At 39.3% G+C, this 24,717-nt stretch overlaps 1 protein-coding gene across 1 annotated transcript in view; it reads right to left on the bottom strand.

Annotated features, from left to right (window-relative positions):
• LOC124283078 (glutamate receptor 1-like) overlaps positions 1-24,502 on the bottom strand; it is a 49,065-nt gene extending 24,563 nt beyond the window's left edge. The window contains exons 1-5 of the mRNA XM_046719100.1: positions 23,964-24,502; positions 12,156-12,308; positions 5,913-6,161; positions 5,175-5,371; positions 432-485 (exon numbers count right to left, since the gene is read on the bottom strand). Coding sequence (XP_046575056.1) covers positions 432-485; positions 5,175-5,371; positions 5,913-6,161; positions 12,156-12,308; positions 23,964-24,048 — 738 coding nt within the window. The 5' untranslated portion in view covers positions 24,049-24,502. The remainder of the gene's footprint in view (positions 1-431; positions 486-5,174; positions 5,372-5,912; positions 6,162-12,155; positions 12,309-23,963) is intronic.
• Between the last annotated feature and the right edge of the window lie 215 nt (positions 24,503-24,717).

Raw genomic sequence — 24,717 nt, 5'->3', positions numbered from 1 at the left:
CAAGACGAGCAATAGACATGGCTGAGTTGACGTACATGTATTCAGAACCATTTCATGACACAAATACGATCGTAATTTAGTATGTATGTAATTCCTCGTTTCTCATGAGGGCACGCGGAGGTCAAGGTCAAAGGTCAGTTTAATGTCCACCTCGGAGATGGAACTGGAGATGTTGAGTTATGGGAGTATTGCTAACGATTTCGAACATAACCAATGTCAACCTGGCTATCAAGAATCCACAGAGTCATGGGGCGCGTAAGGGACATCACTTTACAACGTTAAGTCCGTCGCCTTGAACAACTGACTGCGGAGTTCACATACTCATTTTTCCAACCCTGTTATATTCAAACATTCACTATGCAGGGAAGGCATATGAAACTGATGTCACAGACACTGAAACATAGCAACCTAAATAATAATCGCTCACAAACCGGGCCCGCGATGACGTAATGATAGTCTTCTCTGTTCATACCCACGTCAACAATCTGCAAAGAAGGACGAAAGTATGTGAGAATGTTATGATTACAATTTGATTTGTTTGTCTGTTTGTTTATTTAACACCGCCCTCAACAATATTCCAGCTATATGACGGCGGTCTGTAAATAATCGAGTCTGAACCAGTGGCCAGCATAATGGGCATCGAATCCATCGATCTAGACAGTTGAGATACAGTAACATGTATCAACCAAATAAGCAAGCCTGACCTGTTACTCCTGTTACTCGCCTCTTACGACAAGCATTTGTTGCTAAAGACCAATTCTCTCATGGATCTTCACGGGTCATTTCGATTGGATACAGTAATGCACTGATTAGGATTGAACACAACGTTAAACTATACGCAAGCCATAGCAAGGTGTGTAAACAGTGGGAAAGGTAAACTGACTCAGCGTGTTGACAGCAATGAATTGTGATGTCAACCAATGATCATAATCGGGGCGATTCATGGATTTGGGGACCTGTTGATGTACCATCAGTGCAAATCAGTGTAATGAATACGACAGAAATAGTGCTTTACATTTGCTGTAGGCCAGACTACACTATGTTCCTAACCAAGTTATAACGTGTACAGGATAGAAAATAGTACAAAACACGCTTCTTTTCACACCACAGGTAGCTTTTTGTCGGACCAGGTAGCAGCCATTGGGGTGGGGGTGTCCATAATCATTATGATATGTTCCCTCAATGTGGAGAATGTATCCCTAACGGAACGTGTGTCTTGGCACACGTTAGTATTTCGCAGTCTGTCAAATAGTGTATGTTCAACATTACCGATATCGTTTTCGATGTCTGAGGTCGATGGCGCGCTATTATCAAAGCACCCCAACACTTGTTACAGACCGTGTTTTTGCTGTTTACTACATGATACATTTTCAGATATATTATATGTGTACATATACATTTCCTCATTTTGTATCCCGTTGAGACCATACAAAGAAAATGCCTGCAAACTGGGGGATATTTGAATAAAGTATATATTTCGGTAAATACATTCTACATGTACAATACTTTAAAGCAGTCATTGTGGATCTCTGTGTACATTGTATGGATGCCAAGTTATATCCCTGTCTCCTTGCACGACAAAACACATATTCCTATATGAGCAAATCCAATGATGTGTCTCTCGCCTTGTCTGTCGAACCTAACACGTAATATCACTTCACACCAAGAACCAAATACACGTTTTTTAAAAATAACCAGTAGGACAGTCGAGAATGAGGTCTTCGATGGTCATCTCATTATCCAGACTGTTGTCAATCAAGCTGTGCAACCATCAATCCGTTTTCGCCATCTGCCTGAACACTTGACCCCAGCATCATTTCAAAGTGTACATAACTTCAATGATCTAGACATACCTATATAAGATCTCTATTGGTCTAGACGGTCTGCCATATGGATCCACTGGAGGCCAAACACTCTCAGTGATGGTCAATTTGACTACCTCTCAGACTATTTGGTGAATGGCAGTTGGATTAGACGTTTATTGTTGGAAACTGATACCAAAATTAATACGAATAATTCCCTCGCTATTACGCGTTGTCGATTATAATGGAATCAACACATATCTCATATGGGGCCTGATTAAATGTCATTCACTTTCGTGTGGGTTTGAGTAACTTGACAGGCAGGCTATCATTTTGTAACTTGTCATGTCGCTGTAAATGGGAAACGTTTTCATTCAGGGAATATATTGAGCCAGAAACATACTTAATGGTGATGTGTATCATGGGGTTTCATCTCATGCTTTGCTACGTTTGGTGCAAACCGGTTTTACATAAAGTCATATTGTACACCTAAAACTGGTATTTGTCAATTCATTACACAGATGATTAAAATATAGAAGTGTGTTTCTGATATGGTCGGAATTGTTAATGGATTATGCTAATTGCAGATATTTCTCATGATAATTTTCACTTCATATTTTTCATGGTATTTTCATCTCGATGATTCATTATCGAACATAAGTAACTCACTCACGTTATTTATGCATACTACAACAAAATTTTGGAAATTATGATTTATTAATTATAGAATCGCTTAAGTGGACGTTTACAACCCCGTGGCGTTGAATCTGAAAGAAACGTCTAATAATGATGAAATTGCACATCATTCATGAAACAACACGGGATGCACCTTGTCGCTCAGACACATGTGTCCATCACTATACCTATAAAGATAACTCAGATACTTACATATACGTGTGTCTCTTGTGTCCATTATAGACTGCTCGGATAAGTGTACATGTACATGTATGTGTCATGTCTGTCAATTATTGTACAGGCACAACTCTGAAACGTTTGTCTGGAGGTATATCTCGTGTACACAAGTGTACATGTATGTGTATCGTGTGTTCATTATTGAACATATATATCTCAGACACATGCATGTATGTGTGTCTCCTATGTCCATTATAGGCCATTTACAGCCCAGACACAAAAGTGTACTTGTATGTGTCTCCTGTGTTCATTTTTGAACAGTTAAATCTCGGACATGCACGTGTGTGTTTTGTGTCCATTGTAAACCGTTTACAGCAAGACACAAAATGAACCGGTATGTGTCTCCTGTATTCATTTGAACAGTTGTATCTCAGACACATACATGCACGTGTGTGTTTTGTGTCCATTGTAGACCACTTACAGCCAAGACACAAACGTGTACCTGGATGTGTCTCCTGTGTTCATTATTGAACAGTTATATCTCAGACACATACATGCACGTGTTTGTGTTTAGTGTCCATTCTCAGACCATGCACGTGTTTGTGTTTAGTGTCCATTGTAGACCATTTACAGCTCAGACCCAAAAGGGTACCTGTATGTGTCTCGTGTGTTCGCTATTAAACATATCCCATCTCTTACAAGAGTTGCTACAAAACAATCGTTATCAAGGACATATAAATCAAAGATGTTCACAGACGGCGAACAAAGGTCTTGCATATTTTATGTGACACGCTGCAACTTTGCACGTTCTTTCCACAGAACCCAGCCGCCGACTTTACTTGGTTTGTCTGTGAGCAATAGGCCAAATCTTCGTCTTAGATTAGGAGATGGTTAAGACAGTTTCGTACTTCTATCGTCACTTTAAAATCTCACACGAATACTTCATTAAAATTATACTTGTATAAACAATGTTTTTTTTCTTGCTTAACACCGTGTACAGAAACTTTCATCGTACAAATAAGCGAGCCTGACCATCTGATCCTGGTAGCTCGCCGACTTGGTTGATGCTTGTCTTGTACCTGCTCATAATATGCTTCTCCTAATTGTTCATATTGATATTCATGATGTCAATCACATGGTTGTCTGCTCCATCAATACATAAATGTTTATGATAAATATTGGGTGGACTAATTTCAACAATGGCGAGTGTGTAATGGTATTGAACGTGGGTCCCGTTTGTGAATTTGTTGGAAAATGTCATGTGACAAAGAAATTTGTCCACTGTGATCTGTTTAACCTGGCTGGACTGTTCAACTCGAAAATTAACATCTGCCTAATTTTGACAAGACAATTCCCACTTTGGACAATTTTCGCTTTGGACAATTCCCACCTTTGACAATTGTCGCCCTGGACAATTTCAGCTTTGCTAATTACCATGAAGAGTTAATTAAAGCAGCAGCCTGAGGGAGTTGACTGATAAAGGTTTAACAGATGCACTGGCTTTACATTTTGGTGAAAAATGTCAAAGCACAAAACACCCATTTCATTCTCGTTTTCCCCTGCCCATGGTTGTATTTTATCACTCGCAGGTGAGACTTGTCTGAAAATATGGTGGGAATTGTCCTAAATGGAAGTGGGAATTGACGTAGATGTTGATGGGGAATGTCGGTGTGTAATGATCAACATGTACACATGAACTGTAACATGTGGAATTCACTTAAACGTAGGTATATATGGAGATGAGAATCGACCTATGTTAAGGTTATACTGACCTGGCATTTTGGTGGAAATCAACTTTGATGTTTCTTGGCAATGCTTTTATTGTAAGTGAGAACTAACTGATATGTGGAGAACATTAACTTGCCTTTGCATGTGTTTGTGTCGGGGGCCACCGGCGACGCAGGACGCGTTCACCTTTTCGCGAACAACATCATTACTGTTTTATAGTGAACACTAGCTATTATATTGTACAATGGCCTGAGCTGTTCCCAGTGATCGTATATAAGTATGGAAAATTGTACTGTCTCTTGTATTTGCATGAAACGTACCGTACAAAGGGAATTTGTTTGGAGACAATTGCAATAAGTGTAAATTTCTAAAAGAGAAATAACATATGTTATATTTGGAATTAAAGTTTCTTAGTAAAGTACAGATTCTTGTACTTTTGTTGGGTTGAGTCCCATCCTCTGAGGGTGTGGGTTCGAATCCCGGATGGGACTCAACTCAACCCAACAAAAGTACTAGAATCTGTACTTTACTAAGAAAGTGTAATCCCAAATATAACATATGTTACATTTGACCACTTTCTGAAAAATGGCATTGTGTAATCATACCTATAGTCAGTAGGGAATCTGAATGCGTATTTTCCAGGCGTGATTTTACTTGCTGGTTGATTCAACTTGGACACCCTTTTAATTTTTTTACACGATATCAACAACACAGTTTTCAGTTTCAAACACCTGAAATGATGCATAACATTAGTAAAACAAAGAAGATTTCATCATGAAGAATGAAACTCACTTGATTGAGGAAAACTTGATACGAAGAAACATTCCTTAAGGACACCACAATTCTCTTCCTATAGACCCGATCAGATCGGTCTAATTTTCGTAGAACATCACGTGACATTGCAACAGCGCGGAGTCTCTGAGCATCCACAACTAGGCTTGTATTGGGTTCTCTAAAGGCATCATAGATGTTCTGTAATTGCCAAAGTCCTACAAAAAAGGTTTTCGACACAAAATGCATGTCAATGGTTGTTATTTCTTTTTTCGACTAAACCATCAGACACCATTCTCACAAAATTATCCTATATTTCTCTATAAGCTTCAGGCTCCAGCATGGCTGCCAAATGTTTCCATCGAAGTCAGTGTCAAATAATGGGAATGTAAACGGGCTTTAATTACGAGAAACTTATCAACTGTTTCATATTGACAAATTGTCCCTTCATGGCTTAGCAAACAAATACAGTTTGCATTCACGATTTTAATATCGATTTGTTAATTAGAAGTGAAATTTTATCCAATAAAGTCAATTGTTGTATTCTTCTTTCGTTCAAAATACCAGTACGATTACACAAATCTAGGTCCCAAGAGACCGTAAATAATGCACTCGAAACCATTCAGTAAAGAGACAATTTTATAAAATCAATCGCAAAACTATTCACTGATTGCAAGGCATTAAGCGCCACATACAATTCTTTAATCAATAAGAAAACACAAACAGCGCGAACAGAACATTACTCCTAAATAAACTTACCGTCGTCGGAATCAAACAAGAAATATATTTTTGACCATCCATAAAATTTGATTATATCGATGACTGCACTGGTGTAAGACGGGCTGATGCTGATGTCGTAAGCGTAGCCGTCGCCGGGTTCGTTCCTTGTCGGCGTGAATAGAAAGTAGGGGATTTTTAACGCTTGGCTGTACGATTGGATTGTGTTGTAAGAAGCCGCACTGCTGGCCCCGAAAAGAATAAAAACTCCCCTGTCGAGCTGATCACATACTGAAATGAAAAGACGTTTATTAACGCGCATAAGTACAACATTTAACATGGTGTTGTTAACGCCGTGCTCTTCAATATTCCAGCTATATGACTGCTGTCTGTAAACAATCAGGAAACGTCGGGGTACGATGACATGCAACAGAAAGAACCTAAGCACACAACCACCATCTTCAGCCTCCAGGATTGAGTGAGTTTAGTTTTACGCCGCTTTTAGCAATATTCCAGCAATATCACAGCGGGGGACACCGGAAATGGGCTTCACACTTAGTACCCATGTGGAGTTCAGCCTCGAGGAACATACATGTATGTCAATAAGGAATATGCATGGGTAAAGGAATTACGGAAGAGTGAATGAGTGAGTTTAGTTTTACGCCGCACTCCGCAATATTCCAGCTAAATGGCGGCGGTCTGTAAATAATCGAGTCTGGACCAGACAATCCAGTGATCAACAGCATGAGCATCGATCTACACATTTGGGATACGATGACATGTTTCAACCACGTGAGCGAGCCTGACCACCCGATCCCGTGAGTCGCCTCTTGCGACAAGCATGGGTTGCTGAAGATCAATTCTAACCCGAAGTTTCACGGGTCAATTACGGAAGAGAAGGAGAGGGGAATTTTTTACCCGAAATTATAAGAATACACGGGTTGCACTTTAAATGTTCAAGTCTGGTATAAAGAAACCAGAATTGAATGAGACATAATTTGTATTGCGGTACGATGAAATAATTTCACCATGAAACATATTGTTACCATTTGATCCTACGTTTAATCGCGCTTGGAGACAGACATGTGCGAAGGGATGATTTTACCACCATACAGTCTAGTATTTGGGAGATATATCTGAAAGTTAACTAAAAACTCCTACGCTCAATGAGATTAAAATCCCGCACACGATGAATTTGTCGAGAAAGTGAGTTTTTCATATAATATATATAAGAGTTTAAGAGTTTTATCTAATTTATTAAACAAGTGGAACATCTAGCAATAAATTCAACTGGAGCCAAATGTCCGACGCAGGTTACCCCTGCCAACAATGTGGATGGCGTCATGTATATGTTGGAATAATTCACACCCTCTTCCGCGTCTAATTTTATCATACAAAAACACACACCAAAACATCAATTTTTATTACAAGCCAACAATGCAAATTTTAACAGGTCTTAAGATAGCCAATAATTTTTTTCCCAAAGGTTCGTGTGGCCAATATAGTAGCGAGTTTGAAAATTATACTAGACATGCCATGCGTCAGGGGTCGAATCCCAGTAACGGGGAATGTGTAAACAAGAGACATGTGTGAGTGAGTGAGTGAGTTTGGTTTTACGCCGCTTTTAGTACTATTTAAGCAACATCACGATGGGGGGACACCAGAAATAGGCTTCACGCAATGTGTCCATGTGGGGAATCAAACCCGGACCTTCGGCGTGACGAGCCAACGCTTTAACCACTAGGCTACCCCAACGCCCTATGTAAAGAAAAGCAAATGTAAAGTCTGACATAGATTCCAAGAGATTCGACATTATTTCTCAGGTATGTTATAAAAATGTCTATATGTTTTCAGTAATACATTGAATCGGTGGATTATTATGAGACAGTGACAAAAATACTCAATATAAAATATGTTATGCTGTTAAAAACAATATATGTTAAAACGTTTATACAGTACAACCAGAAATTTTTGAGAATTTAAAGATTGTAAATTATTATTTTTTTTTCACTCATTACGTATTAAATGTGAATATTAGCAGAACATAACTCCAGATTCAAAGACAGGTGAACAGTTAGTATTTTGTCAAGTCACCATGGGCAGCAATGCAGGCTTCAATGCGGCGGGGCATACTACTGATCAAAGAAGTTAGAAAGTCGTGGTCCATGCTGTCCTAATATCGGACCACCTCTTCTTTCATTTCAGCAATATTTGTCAGATTCTTCTTATTGACACTTTCCTTCATAATCCCCAAACATTTTCTATTGGATTTAGGTCAGGGCTATAGCTTGGCCAATCTAATAATGTCATATATTGGGTCCAAAACCAGGCCTGTGAATGCTTTGAACGATGTTTTGGGTCGTTGTCCTGCTGGAAAATCCAAAAGTTTCCATAGAACACGTGAGCAGATGGAAGTAAATGTCCCTCGAGAATATCTCTGTACCGCTCACTGTCCATATTCCCTTCAAATACACAGAGGGGCGTTGCCCCTAACACAGATATGCCACCCCACACGTTAAATTTCGGACTGTACTTTGGGCGGTGATACAAAGGTTTATCAATTTGTTTGGTCCAGAATGTCAGTGTATTAGGAAACAGCCACACAGAACTTTCATCTGAGAAAATCACATTGTCCCAGTTAAAATTTCTATGCTGTAAGCACCAGTTCAACCTTCGCTCCTTTTGTTCAGGTTTCATGATTGGTGATGGAATTCCTCGACTTTTCTGCCAACCCATTGCATGCAGCTCAGTTCTAATTGTCTCCTTACAGACAGCCACAGTTCCTCTATCAATCATATCCAGCCTTAAGTTTTCTAAACTCCTTCGTTTGTTTTTAGAAACAAGAATACCAAGCCGCCTCCTGTCACCGACAGTCAATTTTCTGGGCCTACCTGCGCCTCCCTGGTGCTCAATGCCATATCCATTTGCAATATTTTTCAAAACACGATAAACAGTGGACAAAGGGATGCCTGTTCTACTTGAAATCACTTTAGCTGATCTGATGTCCTTGTTATAATACTCTAAAATCAACTTCCCCCTCTCTCAATCATCCATACTGAGGATCACTGAAAATGTCGTCTGCTAGCAAGAAAACAAAGGGGATAACTCTTCACAAACTAATGAAAAAGGATTAACGGAGTTGTCTCTCTTAAATGAGGCCAAGCACTTGATAGCTGGTCAAGGTTGTTTATGCTAGAAATCCAATTAAACATATTCCTAAAATTCTCAATAATTTCTGGTCATACTATATGTACAAACATCATTTGTTGTATGGCAGTATAATTTATTGTTTTTGTTGTAACCTTTTGTTGCAGCAATTATTAATGAGATAATTTAAGTGAGCAACGCCTCTGTCATCTCCCATAACATCACACCCAGGAGTTTTGTGTCATTCCGGAATATCCAGCCTACGCCCAGTTTGAAAACGTGACCACTGTGACGGATATTCGTATCACGTTATTCCAATGAGCACTGTACTACTTGATACTGCCGTTCTGATGCTCCTGCAAGTGAATATGATCCTGCCATGCTATTGTGTATAACCACTGTAATTAATAAATGTGGATTGATTTGTAAAATCAGTTAAATAAAAATGGAAATGTAAAACTGCATAACATTTCTTTGCTATTTGTTGACTTCATGCTGTTTCCGGAAGTCGACATGTAACGTGATATCATATTATAACAATAATTGCATTTTAGTTTTGTAACAATAAATTTACTATAAGGATGTTACAGTGGTATCAGCTGCAACAAAATTCCTGTACAGAATGGCTGCCTTGTGATCCTTGGATCTAAGGGGCGGTGGGGTAGCCGAGTGGTTAAAGCGTTCGTTCGTCAGGCCGAAGACCCGGGTTCGATTCCCAACATCGGTACAATGTGTGAAGCCCATTTCTGGTGTCCCCCGCCGTGATATTGCTCACTCACATTGCTTGGATCTAATCCCATAATGCCTGATTTTGTTTCTTGGTTTACTAACATCAGTTCCATGGACGTGGGTTTCACTTACACGGTAAACGTCTACAAATGATATACTTGTAATGAACATAAATCAGAGTCAAACCATACTCATCCGTTGAGTACTATACTCTGTACAATATATATGCGCATGCTTGTGTGTCCTTAGTGAACAGTTCTGTTTGTTGCTTTAAGGCGTAGGGCATGGTACATGTTTTTCATCTACGGCTTCAAGAAACCTGTTTTCTTTATTGACCGTCGCTCATCCTTCAAGAACAACCTTCCACCTTTTGTACGTTCTCAGTCCCAAGTGGACTAAACATAAAAGTTCAAACTGCCACACAAAAATAATCCATGAAGACAGCTTTCACATATTAAGAGAACTTACAGCCAACTGTATTGATTTGTGTGAACTTTCTGGAGCTTGTTTTGATTGGTTTTGTAAACTCTTGTATGGAAAAAGCCAAGTCAATATGTGGAGTTGTAAATTATAAGAGTAAAGTCAATATTTAAAAAAACCCACATCTCTGTATATTTGTGACTTTAAATTATTTATATCTGACAAAAAAGACGATTACTGCTAAACCAAGATGGCTTAAAGGCGATGTTGAGATATTTAGATGCTTTTGGAGCATCTATAGATCAATATAGCAATGGACACAATAATGTCTAAAACACTTGAAACATTGAATTCATCATAACAATCCTGGAGAGGAGAGAGTGAGTCATGACTTCAGGAACCCATGTATCTTAATATATTGAGTTTCTTACACTTCTCATCAGAACTAAGATTCGGTACGCTCCATCCTCAGTGTTTAGATATGGAACAAAGTGAAAAAGGTTGGAACAGCTAGGAGTCAATATACACAACGAGGCTCTCCTTTCAAATGTTGCAGTAAAATGAGTGATAGACGTATGACTGTGGGTGAGTGAGTTGTTTATGCTGTCTTGAAAAGTATTTCACTAGTTTCGCGGCGTTTCATTATCTTGAAGGGATCCCAATATAGTTAAAGAGGTCTTACACGTTTATCACTTTGGTAAAACCTACAAATCAAACATTCCGAAAAAGCAGTATTGGTCCCTCCTATATCTACGGAAGGCAAATCTGCACGGGCTGTTCCTTCCCTTACAATGGCCGTATGTAAAATGTATATATTCAAACAGATCCTCGAATACCGTACAAAGGAGTGTCTTATGAACTGGGAAGCAACGTCCTTGAAAATGTTACTTGAAGCCGTGAAAAAATCATTGTATTTACATATAGTCATTGTATACATCAATAACATAAAACATACACCCAGGATCAGTACATCATGAGATGAAGATATACAATGTATATAAGGATCATACACACAGTCATCATAACTAATAGCATTGTTTTCATTACTTGAAAATATGTATACATATTTGCAAAAGCACTGAGATACGTAAATACGTATCCTTCTGGTATACCTGAAGTCATGCACAACGGGGTATAGAAACTGGTCAGATGTAACATACGTTATATTATGATTATCCTTTCACACTACAGGTACAGATTGGGGTTACGTCCATCTGGGATTCGAACCTACAGAGTGAGGAACCTTATCAGAGCTATCCTACATGCACGAACTCTGTAAAGACAGAGCGCATGCTCTTATAGACTTGTATGAATTCTACCTGCAACTGTGAATGTTTATTGGTTGTTTAACTACATGACGTGGGTGTGTAAATATTAAAATCCGGATCAGAAAATCCCGTGATTGACACGTACAGTAAGGAATACAACGATATGTATCCACCAAGTCGGCGGACGACAAGCACGGTTGCTGGAGACCATTTATAACCCGTAACTTTACGGGGGTCTTAGTGTAAATATACTCTTATTACTCTTTTCACTGTTACTTATGATTGTCAAAGAATTTTGTTGTACACCTCTGATAGCAATACTGTTGGTACATGTGGACATTCCTAGGCCTAAGCTCTTCTGATGAGAGTTCGATGTCAAACAGCACTGATAGCTACTCTGAACGACCCCTAAAACAAGCATGTGGTACAGGGGTGATTCCGCAAAGTTCCCTTGTGGGAAGTATGTTCAACTAAACGGAAACGACATATAATTACATTCGCAAAACATTAACGCGTCACGTCTATACTCTCAAATATATACAATAAATGGTTATTAAATAGATTCAGGCTCGTAATGTTATTGCTGCACCATGGCCTTGAATCATGCCACTAAGTGCAAGCTGAAACCTTTGCTAGGAAGGTAATAAATATTGCAAAAACAAAATCAAACTGCGAAAAGTAATCAGTATGTAATCGTAGAAATGTCAGTACACGGACTTACTGGCAGCACTAAGCTGGTAGCTGTCTCTGATGTTGATGATGCTGTATGAGGCGTTGATGATGATCCGGGAACGAGAGTTGTTGACGTTGTTGAAGTTAATAGCTTTCTGTATCTCCCTTCTGACTTCTGAGTCCTCATCATCAAGGATCACACCTGCGCAGAAACCATCAGTAAACAGATGAACGTTTATCGTCATCAAGTGTCATACCTGAGTATAAAACATCAGTAACCAGATGAACGTTTATCGTCATCAAGGGTCACACCTTAGCATAAAACATCAGTAACCAGATGAACCTTTATCGTCATCAAGGGTCATACCTGAGCATAAAACATTAGTCAACAGACGAACGCTTGCAACTATCACACCTGAGTATAAAACATCAGTAACCAGATGAACGTTTATCGTCATCAAGGGTCACACCTTAGCATAAAACATCAGTAAACAGATGAACCTTTATCGTCATCAAGGGTCACACCTTAGCATAAAACATTAGTCAACAGACGAACGCTTACAACTATCACACCTGAGTATAAAACATCAGTAACCAGATGAACGTTTATCGTCATCAAGGGTCACACCTTAGCATAAAACATCAGTAAACAGATGAACCTTTATCGTCATCAAGGGTCACACCTTAGCATAAAACATTAGTCAACAGACGAACGATTGCAACCATCACACCTGAGCATTAATCATTAGTGAACAGCTGAACGTTTTCAGATCCTTATGTAATATAGATGGAACACACGCCATCAACGGAGACATACATATGATTATCTTATCACGAGGAAGTATACCCTCATGTTTGGCAGTTGTTTAAGCCAATCCAAAACAAGACATGGTTATTCGATGGTGACATACTCAAAATGTGTGTCACAGTTTTATTTTGGATCTCTGGTTGTAGTGTTTCGGCCATCGTTTCGTTATCACGACATTCCTACTTTTGTGTTCTAATGCAATGTCCAAATGCATATTTTATTATCCGGACAGGCTACTTTCTCGAAAGTAATAATAAAATGGATTGGTTAAACAAATCGTAGTTCGCACACAATGCCTACCCAAGCATCTCGGATATATTCCCAAAAGAGTCACAGAAAACACGAAACTGATAGAACCTATTGCAAATGGTATCACCTTTACAACCATTTCACGTGTTAGAGTAATGTATCTAATGGAAATACCTATGTGTTCAACGTTTCAAAATTCGCACTGATGTGGCCTCTGGTACCTTAGTACTGCAATACTTCCTTCACCGTCAGCAGCTGTACACATTGAAACATGGGCCACTAAGATATTTCTTACGATTTAATCAGCTGACGAGTCGTGTAAATACAGCGATAGGAACAAAACTTCATGTCTGACCAAGCAATACGCCCTTCTTTCTGTTTAGAATACCCAAATTCAATGTGTTGTACAATGCAGATGCTACATGTCTCACCGTCACGTGGTGTACATGATACGTTACGTGCCTTTAGAGGGATTCAGTGTAGTATAAATATAGAACGTCAATGTAAAAGAATACCAAGTCTTGACAATCCTCAACAACAAATTGCATCTGGTGTAAAGGGAAACATAGCAGTGACAGTTACATGAATAGATCCCTGAAAATCAGTGATGGCACCAGGTGTTCGCGAAAAGGGTAAGCATGGCCTGCCATACCCCATTTTGCAATATTCCACCACTATAAAAGCGTGTGACACCAGAATGGACTCCTCACATTGTAACCATGTGGCAAATCGAACGCGGGCCCTCGATGTGGCAAGCAAATTGTGCTTTTAGATCTTCGGCTTCGTTTCATAAAACATCCTAACAAATGCGATAGTGATAGGCGCGCTTTGATTCTTAACCTTTCAATGTTGACAGAATATGACAACTTGAAGGAAGCACTATTGGCAAGAGGACCACCTGTAAAGCAGAATATTCCAACATCAGCTGTATTCAAGTCAAAGAAATGAGGACATCCTCTCTGAGAGAGTCTGACAAATATTTGACTTCTTTGAGAAGATATTGGAACATGGAATGGGAAATTTTCCGTGAAGAAGTTTGGTGAGGTCCTGAATCGATTGCTGGAACAAGACGAACTGTCACGTCCTCTTATCGGTCTGACAAGGATTCATGACTTCTGATATGTGCACAAGGAACTAATGATGGAACCGTTAATGTTTGCGAGCAATAAAGTCACACAGATCGATCTGGTCTTGTCAGAGACCTCATTGCCACTGACGTGGACAACGTTTGTCTCTTACAGGATGAAACACGGCCATGCCTCCTGCCCTTCCTGAGCCTCTTCCATTTCAAGGTGGCCAATAGTTCGCAGTGGTTTGAGATCTTTCTATTTGACCCAGACCCTTCCGACACTCATCGTTCGTGGTTGCCAATAAAATGCCAGTGAGTAGATTGGATGGATTCCATACCTCAACAGTATTGGGTTTCCAAGTCTCTTGAGGTTAAATTGCGGTGTTAGGGTAGACGACAATGCAGTTGCATTCGGACAGAAGGATAACATGAATGACATAACCTGTTCACATGCTCCTACCTATCAGGATATTGGCGGAAGCTGCATCTGAATCAACCCTAGAATTCATGATTTTATTTGTTATGTTGTTAAACGCAACATTCAGCAATATTCAAGTTACATGACACACAATGTATCCGTGGCTGGAGCAGACAAAGCAGTGATTGATAGTAATCAACGATCAACGCTGTGGAGGTATAGCATTCAGTCAACCAAATTACAGGGCCTCGTCACCACGTACATGTAGCGATTTACTACCAAACTTGACTGCAGGGGACCAGGCTAGCTATTCTCGAAATGGCTACGATCAAAGTTAAGAATTCTCAGGGCTACGAACGTTTCGTGAATCAGGGTCATCTTCTGCACATCGGCATGGCTGACAGACTGACTGTTGGGTTTTACGCCGCTTTTAGTAATATTCCAGCAACATCACGGCGGGGGACACCAGAAATGGGCTCCACACATTGTGCCCATGTGGGGATTCGAACCCGGGTCTTCGGCGTTACGAGCCAACGCTTTAACCATTAGGCTACCCCACCGCCCCACATCGGCATGGAGTAAGGCTAGTTGAAAAATATGTACTCTGTGAGAAAATTAGTCAACCATCTTTTGGATACCTCATTTATCTCCTTCATATACTGCTGACCCTGCGGTGTATGATTAGTTTGGTGGTTAAAACGTTCGAAAATTTTGGGTTCGATTCCCGTTAGTACAATGTGCGTTAGTATGTCTGGTGTTCCCAGCTGTGCTATTGCTGGAAAGTGTGTGACTCTAATCCACAAACAGACAAACACGAACAGACACACAGACATACGCACGCACACATACCTTTAGTTAGTCCTGTCAATAATGGCTTGGAGTCCTCATTACCAGGTCTCACTGTATTATCTCCATGAGCGTTGGAACATTGTAAATGTAGACTCAGCTGTGTACATCATACCAGAAAGGTAGAAGTGTCAAGACAAACTCCAGGAGTACGTTCATCCCAACATCCAAGCCAACTTTAGTCCTGTGCTGAGTCGTATAAAAGTATCCACCCACTACAAAACTGCCGTCTGGTTAAACCTCACACCGAACAGAATGTCAGTATGGACTTTGATATTGGATCGCACTGTATTTGATAAATATTACCATCTCCATCTTATTTTCACATTCTCATAACATTAACCGCTCCGTATCATTTCTTTCCCCGGCGTCATACAACGCCAACTGCATATTGTTCTTGGGGGTTTACCAGACTATCTTGGTGGTATCACATTGCATAGTAGTTATGTTTAATGACATGATGTGGTATGAAGTAAGCCAAGAAAAATGGACAGAAGGCGCCAGGAGTCATTAGATTTCCGAAGCACAACATCCATGAGAAATGTCCTGCATAAATGTAATGGACAGTAATTGGTCAATCAGGGCAGCTTGTGCATGTGGCCGCTGTGCCCATAAATCATAATCCTGTGTGCATGAAGAGAGACACTTGATTGCTGCAGCTATTGAGAATATTCTGAATATCCGCAAGTCACGACACATGTCAGAATATCTTAATTTGAAGGGTTTTCATTTTGACATCGGTCTGTGTAGATGAAAACGCATGTGTACATGATCTTGCCCTCTCTTTACATGAACATGTCCTCTTTGTAAATGAACATGCCTTCTTTCATAATGAATATGCCCTCTTTTCACATACCCGTGACCTTTTTGCACATGAGAATGCCCTCCTTTTTCATGAACATGCCGTCTTTGTATCTAAACATGCCCTTTTAGGATATGAAAAAAAGTTTTACAGCAGACCTTTCAAAGTTTGACGCATTCGTTCCCGATGTTTTTTTATGTGAACAGATGACTAAGCCTTTGCATTTGTTCATGAAGGGTGCCACATGTAGGGCAACAGACGCTCACCTTTATCGAACACCTGGTGTCAGCACTATTTGATTGTGATGTATAAACACGTATCTCATGCTGTCAGTCACTGGATTGTCTGGTCCAGACTCGATTGTTTACAAACCACGTCATACAGCTGTAATACTGCTGAATGCGGCGATGGAAATGGCTTTGTCGTTTCTGTTTGCATATGAACATTCGTGGAGACATTTAAGCGTACATCCATCACTCCATGTACTGAAACCTCTCAGTCAGTCAAAGTTGCATGTATATATCTCGTTATTCAAGCAGAGGCATACCTGTCTAGCATCCAAGAACCATTAAATCTTCGTCTTTCCAGCTAATTACTCTCGGAGGATTCATCATGTGCCGTTACCTGTTGAAGTGTTCAATGAAGGACACGTTCAAAGAATGAAAGCACCCGGTTCCAAACTGGCATTTAAAAACATGTTATACATGAGATATAGCCATGGTGACCATCAGGAAGCTTCATTTAACAACACATATATTGCCTCCATACACTCAACGCGCTAAGGGGCTGGTGGTGTTGTTTTGTCTTTAAAACTTTCGATCGTCATGTTTCGGGTTTGATTCCCCATACTGATACCATGTGTGGAAAACATTTAACATTTCAATAATCAATAGAAACATCAGCTGAAGGCACAATGCATTGTATAATTCCGACCTTATCGTGAACATATGTCCATGAATCATTATCAAACAGTGATACGTTGTGCTGTGAAGAGTGTTCATTACTCAGAATCTTTGTGCACAGATATAGATATGAATTAAGCAGTTTTACATGTCTTGTATTATTCTAATTCACATTGATAAATGAATGGAATGGAATTGGATATTTGACCGTTTTTGAACTATAACGGATCATTGATCATATGACATGGTTTTCATGTTGCAAGCACACGTCTCAATTCCTTAGAAGAAACAGATCAGTAACAAGCCCATAACTAGACGTATAATCTTTAAATTACACACTGAAAGTATATAGTATTATGTATTTACAGATATACTGCAGCAAATTCACTGTTGTCTGGCAATAATCGAGTCTGTACCAAGACAGTCAAGAAACGGACTTTATAGGTAAATACAAAACAGTTCAGAGAAAAACGATCCATGTAAGGTATTCGTGTGACCTGACACGTTATTTCATATCGTTTTATCCCCAAATCACATACAGCTGGAAAGTGAGCGATGTTTCGTTTATGCCATTTGCTGCCATCTGAGAAGATAAGCATCATCTAACCTGCCTACCTGACCAATTTACTGGTCTCATTTGACAAGGAGGGACTGAATGAGAACCCATTTCTAAACAAGGGCTCTTTGCAAACCAAACCCTTTATACGATTATCACGACAAGCGTTGGGTACTTGGGACTTGTTCTAACCTTGCATTTCAACGGGAATGTTCTGGCTCCAAACATGAGCTCCTCATAATCAAGTCCCTTGACGGCAGACGGATTACAGAAGACCTAATTGTTTTGGCTTCTAAACATGAGCTCCTCATAATCAAGTCCCTTGACGACAGACGGGGTACAGAAGACCTAACTGTTCTGGCTTCTATACATGAGCTCCTCATAATCAAGTCCCTTGACGACAGACGGGTTTCAGAAGACCTAACTGTTCTGGCTTCTAAACATGAGCTCCTCATAATCAAGTCCCTTCACGACAGACGGGGTACAGAAGACCTAACTGTTCTGGCTTCTAAACATGAGCTCCTCATATTCAAGTCTCTTGACGCCAGACGGGGTACAGAAGACCTATCTGTTCTGGCATACCGACATCAGATCCCCATCCGTGAAGTCCTGAAGACACGGAATCTTCAAAGGTGATTCGTTTATGGAAATACTCCCACGACCAGCAAGGGTTACTGGAGACCTATCTGTGATGGAATGCCACCGGGACTCGACGTCACGACAGAACACACGCGTACAAAGGTGATGTGTAAAGTTTGTGACATGAACCATTGACACGTTGGTGGTAATTCAATTGCTGGACATTATTTTGTGACGGTGCCTTGGGACGGTTGCCTCATGTTGACAACGTGAGTTGAACCGTGTTGTGAGGATGTCAGATATAGAATCAATGCAGAGAAGTAAATATATTATGTTTCCCGAGACTGGACAATATTGTAGTATCATATGTATAATATGGTTTGGCTATGTGCGAAGGAACAGGTTTTCTCTGATAACATTGTTCAACCGGAACATTTTTTCAGAGAAAACAATCATATGAGTTTCGCCGTTGTCTTTCTTTGCATTGGATCCTGTAATACACTCTAATAGATATACAACTATAACAGTGAGCTACATGTTGTAGATGTGGTGTTTTTGTCGTTGTTATTAATGAGAAAGACTCAACAACAGTGTAACAGAAATCAGGTGAACACTTATTGCCAGCCTGAATCTACAGTTGAACTAGTTGGATTATCTGACGCCAATACAAGCACAGCCTTTGTACCATGGAGGGAAACCCGCTGCCAATGTAAACATGCCTTATGAAACAACGCATCTTCAAGAAGGGAAGCTTTCAGAATATTTCTCCAGGGACTAGTGTGGAGTCTGTACAGCCATTGCAGTAACTACTTTCATTGTTTCTGAGCGGTTATTACCGTATCCAAACATGACACATGTGAAACCACCAATTCACTTTTAAGCTCAGGAGAAACCTCAGAAAATACAACTTGACAAAAACAATTATTTTGTTTCCCTAGAGGCACAGTCTCCTATTGATTATAAATGAAACCATTCCTTTTGAGAGAATATCTATACATGAAACTACATTTTAAAACTAAATTGAAATACCATGAAGGTTGGACAATTATCCTGTTTCGGAGGTGGTACCTGGTGGCAGATCCTCCTATCAAGGTCAAATCGCTCGTAACGAAGCACACCAGACTTCTGGATTCAAGTCTGAATAATTCATTGTCGAATGGACCCCTAAGAAGATTATACAGTCCCAAGAGCGTGTGTTTTCAAAACACCATCTCACTAGATATGTCCCGAACTATCGTAAGTGGTGAAGAGGAAAATTTCTTTTATCGTGTACTCCAGTTTTTCACACCGTGGTTGTTAAAGACAAAGCTCTCGCCTTGGTTCACGCCTTTTGACTAAGTTTAATGACTGTGTTTGAGTCAGCCCTGGTTGCATTCAAACGGCGGAGTGACTGGTTTTATAAGCGTGTGGGCTCAGCATGTGTTTGTTTCTGAATCATGATAGGTTAGATCGAATTCGTTTGATGTAGATTTTTAAAAATGCGATGGAGGCTTCTTTTTCAGTCGTCTCGGCTTACTAAACAGCCAGCCTTAAATATTCTACAAGAAGCATAAGGTCGGGGATGGAAGGAATAGTAAAACTCGTAACTGACAAGGAAGAATTGAAAACCTTCAAACTATGAACGCTGGATTAAACTAACGAGCCAAGTTAAAATACTAATAATTAGGTAATACCATGTTTTTATAGGATAAAACTAAGTTATGAAAATGGGTTATGCACACAGCGGATTATTCACATGTTCAGATAACCAGATTATCAATAATTTGAACATTTTTGCGTTAATTTTAACACCCCTTCCCCTTTCGCTATCTTCTTGTAACGTGTTTTCGTGTGTCTAAGAGAAAGCGTTTATTTAGGCTGTTATTCTGTCATTAGTACCTCATATGTATATTCCATGTTCAAGAGCCATCTTTGAAAGAGGTTTCATACAGGGTCATCAGACTTTTTGTCTTGTGATCGGGGTTTCAATATTCAATTAGTAATTTGTAAGTTTTCAAAGAATCATGCTGCACCCAAGAGTAACAAACATAATGTGACCGGTCGAGCTGGATTCGCTCACTTGAACACATGTTATAAACCTATTGCTACTTTTGCACTTTGAGTTGTTGACATATTCCTCCTCTCATTTCATCACTATTATGATCGAAATAGTACAGTCGACTTTACTTTAAGTGGTTATTTCTGATTATCATATGATTGTGGAAAAGATTCACTAGCTTTCCTTTGCACATCTGCAAAGCTTTGGCTTTGGCCTTGCTGACAGTTTTGTTGTACACAAAGCCAAAGCCTTGTTGTTTTCAGGTTGAAATGGAAAGACCTGTAAGAGCCGTCAGGCACAAAATGGACCCAATCTTACTTTTTTACATAATTTATCTACCTGCTGTTTCAAAACAGTTATATGTCTGCAACTGATTCCTTACAATCACTGTAAACATATGGACGTGATTCACGGGCTCAAAGGTGGTCTTGTATTGTTTGTGGCTTAATAATGCAGTCAGCATTTCGAAATCAAAATTGTTGTTTTTGTTTGTTTAAACATATTTTATTCATTCAAGAAAGGATTGGGCACAAGTTATCCAACTTAGAAAAGCCCTCTCCCAAAATGTAATTAACAAAATTATAGAGACCTGTTGTATACGAATACGTTGTAGTCAAACCAGGGGTTGAAAGTATGAACAACGAGTACAATGTCACACAATCATCCAAGTAACCAGATCCAAGTGAACATCCAATGTTTTCTGCGATATACGTCAAGCAGTACTGAAAGTCCATAATAAGATGTAACCCTGTTTTGAAAAATGGTCCCCACACAGAGGTCTGTTCTGTATACATGTGCATCCGTTCATTAACATTTACAATGTTAAATCCATGGTATTTGGTCAGACAAGACCGTTGCACTCATTATGTGTTTCTCAAGAGGCTACAGTTCTATTACGTGTTTCACCACAACATGTCTGATACCTAAGTGAAATTTTCAAAAGTGTAAGGATGAGACATTTTCACTCGGCGACCTCATCTCATCATGAATAATTCATCCCAAAACTGAGTACGTAGTAATTAACATGGACCTAAGAAAGTGTTTGAATATCCTTTTCAAAATGCTGTGTAGGCAAATATAGACGTCGATATTTCAGTACTGATGTGACACTGTTCAAGAGGATATTGGTGCATTCACCGTGATCATATGTGTATATAAATAGAGAAGCGTTAAACCCATGAGACGCCCCACCCATTAATGTGCATAAGTTTTTTGCTTAATGTTCTCCTGTGTCAATAGCGTGAATCTAATATGGTTTCTAGTATGGACAAAAGGGAGTTATTTAGGCTTGTGGTCAAGGTCTGGACTATCCTCAGAAACAAATTCTGTCTGGTATGAATGCAACACAGCCGTGACCATCACCTGAATGGATCACTGAAAACATGACACCAGGTGTTCATAAAAGGGGAAGCATGTCCTTCAATACCGGAATTGGAATGAAGTAAAACCCCTTTTGTGCCCCTTCTTTCAAGATAATGCTCGAATATTTCTTAGTTTATCACTTTACTCATTCATTCACATGGAAATCTGTTCACAACACAACCTCGCACGCACGCACAATAAAGTAGAAGTAGAGGAGAGTCTAAGGCACTATGCATGCATGAATGTTTGCTGTGTTGGTGAGACAGGTGATATGGGTGCGGCTGGAAAATAGTTTCTTCTTCACGTTTATTAATACGAATAACGCAGAATATCTACAAATGACCCACTATATTGCATCTATCAAATAAAATACATGTTTCTATATCATGTGTTCAGGTTTACAATTGACTTGCCCTTGCATGCATTTCGCACAGGTTTCACCGTTGGGCAGCATATTGTAACCTTAATTACCTTATGTGAAGCGATTTGTAACTCATGTCCAAGATGAAGTAGGAAATTCACAATGGGCAATGCTGTTAGAAGAGATGTGTTGTGATAATGGTCAGGTTGCGGTCGGTCAGATTCACATCAACATGGCAACAATGTGTCATTAAATATTTACAGACATGATCTACACCCAGATGGTGTCTTTCACGACAAATTCATTCCATATGAGATCATTCACTAACTAATAACAAAAGTAAATAATATGGGAAATTCAATATGACAATGGCGCCGTTAATTATTCATAGACATGATTGTAACCAACAGAGTTCCTACAATGAAAATTACACCCCATATTGGATAATTCAGTACTAATAGAAAAAATAAATATTGAAGAAAATTCAATATGTCAATAATGCCATCAATTATACACAGATTCCATCACGAATGGCATACACCGCTCAGTGGATAATGAAATATGTCAGAACTAATACCACAAACATGGGTTGAAATGTATGGGGGTAATATTATAGAGCAATAAAGGTATTAATAGAGCTTAATGCAGCATCATGGCAAGGCAGTATCAGATTCAAATTGAGTCATGTGAGTCGTGTATCTGCAGTAAATGTTAACATTGTGACATGCAACAGATATCCTGCAGATAAAACTAATGAGGTAATCCATTTTAGTAATTAATCCTGACGAAGGTAATCCGATTCATATTCACCATACAATGAATGATAATATCTCTAAAAAAGCAATATATGATAACCTCTTCGTTAAGCTGATTGTGGACATACACTCCGTGTTAATCCTGACGGAGGTAATCTAAATCCTGTGTATCATGCATTGAATGTTACGTTTTATACAGTATTCAGTAAACAACCTTTAAACAACCCTAATATTGACACACAATATATTTTCCTTTTCACTCATGACGAAGGAAATATGATTCCTATTTATCATACACTGAATGTTAAGCTCTATACAATATTCAGTACATAACCTCTAGATTAACCTAATATTGATACACAATATATATTCGTCGTTAATCCTGACGAAGGAAATGTGATTCCTGTTTATCATACACTGAATGTTAAGATCTGTAAAATATTTATTATCCAACCTCTAGATTAACCTAAAATTGACACACCATATATATTCGTCGTTAATCCTGATGAAGGGAATATGATTCCTATGTATCATAAACCGAATGTTAAGATCTTTCAAATATTCAATATACAAGCTCTAGATTAACCCAATATTGACACACCATTCATTTTCCTAGTTCATACTGACGAAGGAAATTTAATCCCTATATATCATACACTGAATGTTAACCTCAATAACCTTCAATCCACCTGCATTTTACATAGTATACATAAATTGATCAAACATTGCATGTTGACAGTTACCGAAGAAGGTAAAGAGACACAGCTGTATCGACAAATCGTGTTAACCTGCACATAATGTAATACCTCTATATACAACCGATAAGAACATCATAATTATGCGTCTCGATAAGATACCCATGGTAAGCATTGTAAGGTATACAACACTGGTATATACAATAACATATTGATCTAATTGAAGAGTATGTAACACATAAATATCAACGCCAGAAAATATTCAGTCTCAATTATCCGCTGGCACAGGGAGGCAAACATTAGATACAATATCGTGAATGGATCACTGAAAATGTGCCATGACACCGGGTGTTCGCCGACAGAACAAGCGTGTCCGTCTCTACAAGGAAATATGAACTGAAATATCTGTGTACTTACCAATGGGTACTTTTTGTGATGAATTTTGGCCCTTGGGGATGATACCAAACATGAAGATGAGTACGAATATCCACACATGCACCATCGAGATAGCTTGGATGAAGGAAGTAATTGGATATTTGTAGAACTTGTACAAAGCTGCCCAAAATGCTGCCAGTCCTGTCTAGATTATGTCAGTTTCCAAGTTCATTGAGCAGAACTCGCCGGTGATGGGACGCCGATTGGGCGAGAGGAGCCAGCGGTTCCAAGTCAAACAGCAGAAAATTGTGTGCAAATATTAACATTGTGGCATACTGGACTGAGCCACCTAATCAGTCCTGCACACGTTTAGCCAGGTCCCCAACACGGTACTGATTGTCTCGTACGGTTTTCAGTGACACCACTGTCGTAAGCGTGATATATAATGAAATAAACGCACAGCAGATAAATTACATTTTGTCAAGAGAAGGAAATCATCCGAAATCAGGAAATGTTCCGAAGTATGCCCATGTGACATATATTCATAAATGATTAAACAAACGCAAGCACGTTGGAGTTTGGCTGGCAGTGGATGCTCTGCGTCCGAGCTCACTTTTGGCACTCGCTCATAAAGTTAATTTCTATACGCCTTCTCTGTATTGATTGCTGTGATAAAGGCCGCATGTTGGCAATCGCATCGCAACTTTGAATGGGGGGTTAAACGCTCAACAGATGAGCGAAAAAATAGATCGATGGAATGGTTATGTTATCTACAACATGATGCCAACCGCTTCAT

Source organism: Haliotis rubra, unplaced genomic scaffold, assembly GCF_003918875.1.
Source record: "Haliotis rubra isolate DU_JTF1 unplaced genomic scaffold, ASM391887v1 Scf31, whole genome shotgun sequence".
NCBI lineage: Eukaryota > Metazoa > Mollusca > Gastropoda > Lepetellida > Haliotidae > Haliotis > Haliotis rubra.
Note: the sequence above shows the minus strand (reverse complement) of the source record. Positions and strands in the feature narration are given on the sequence as shown.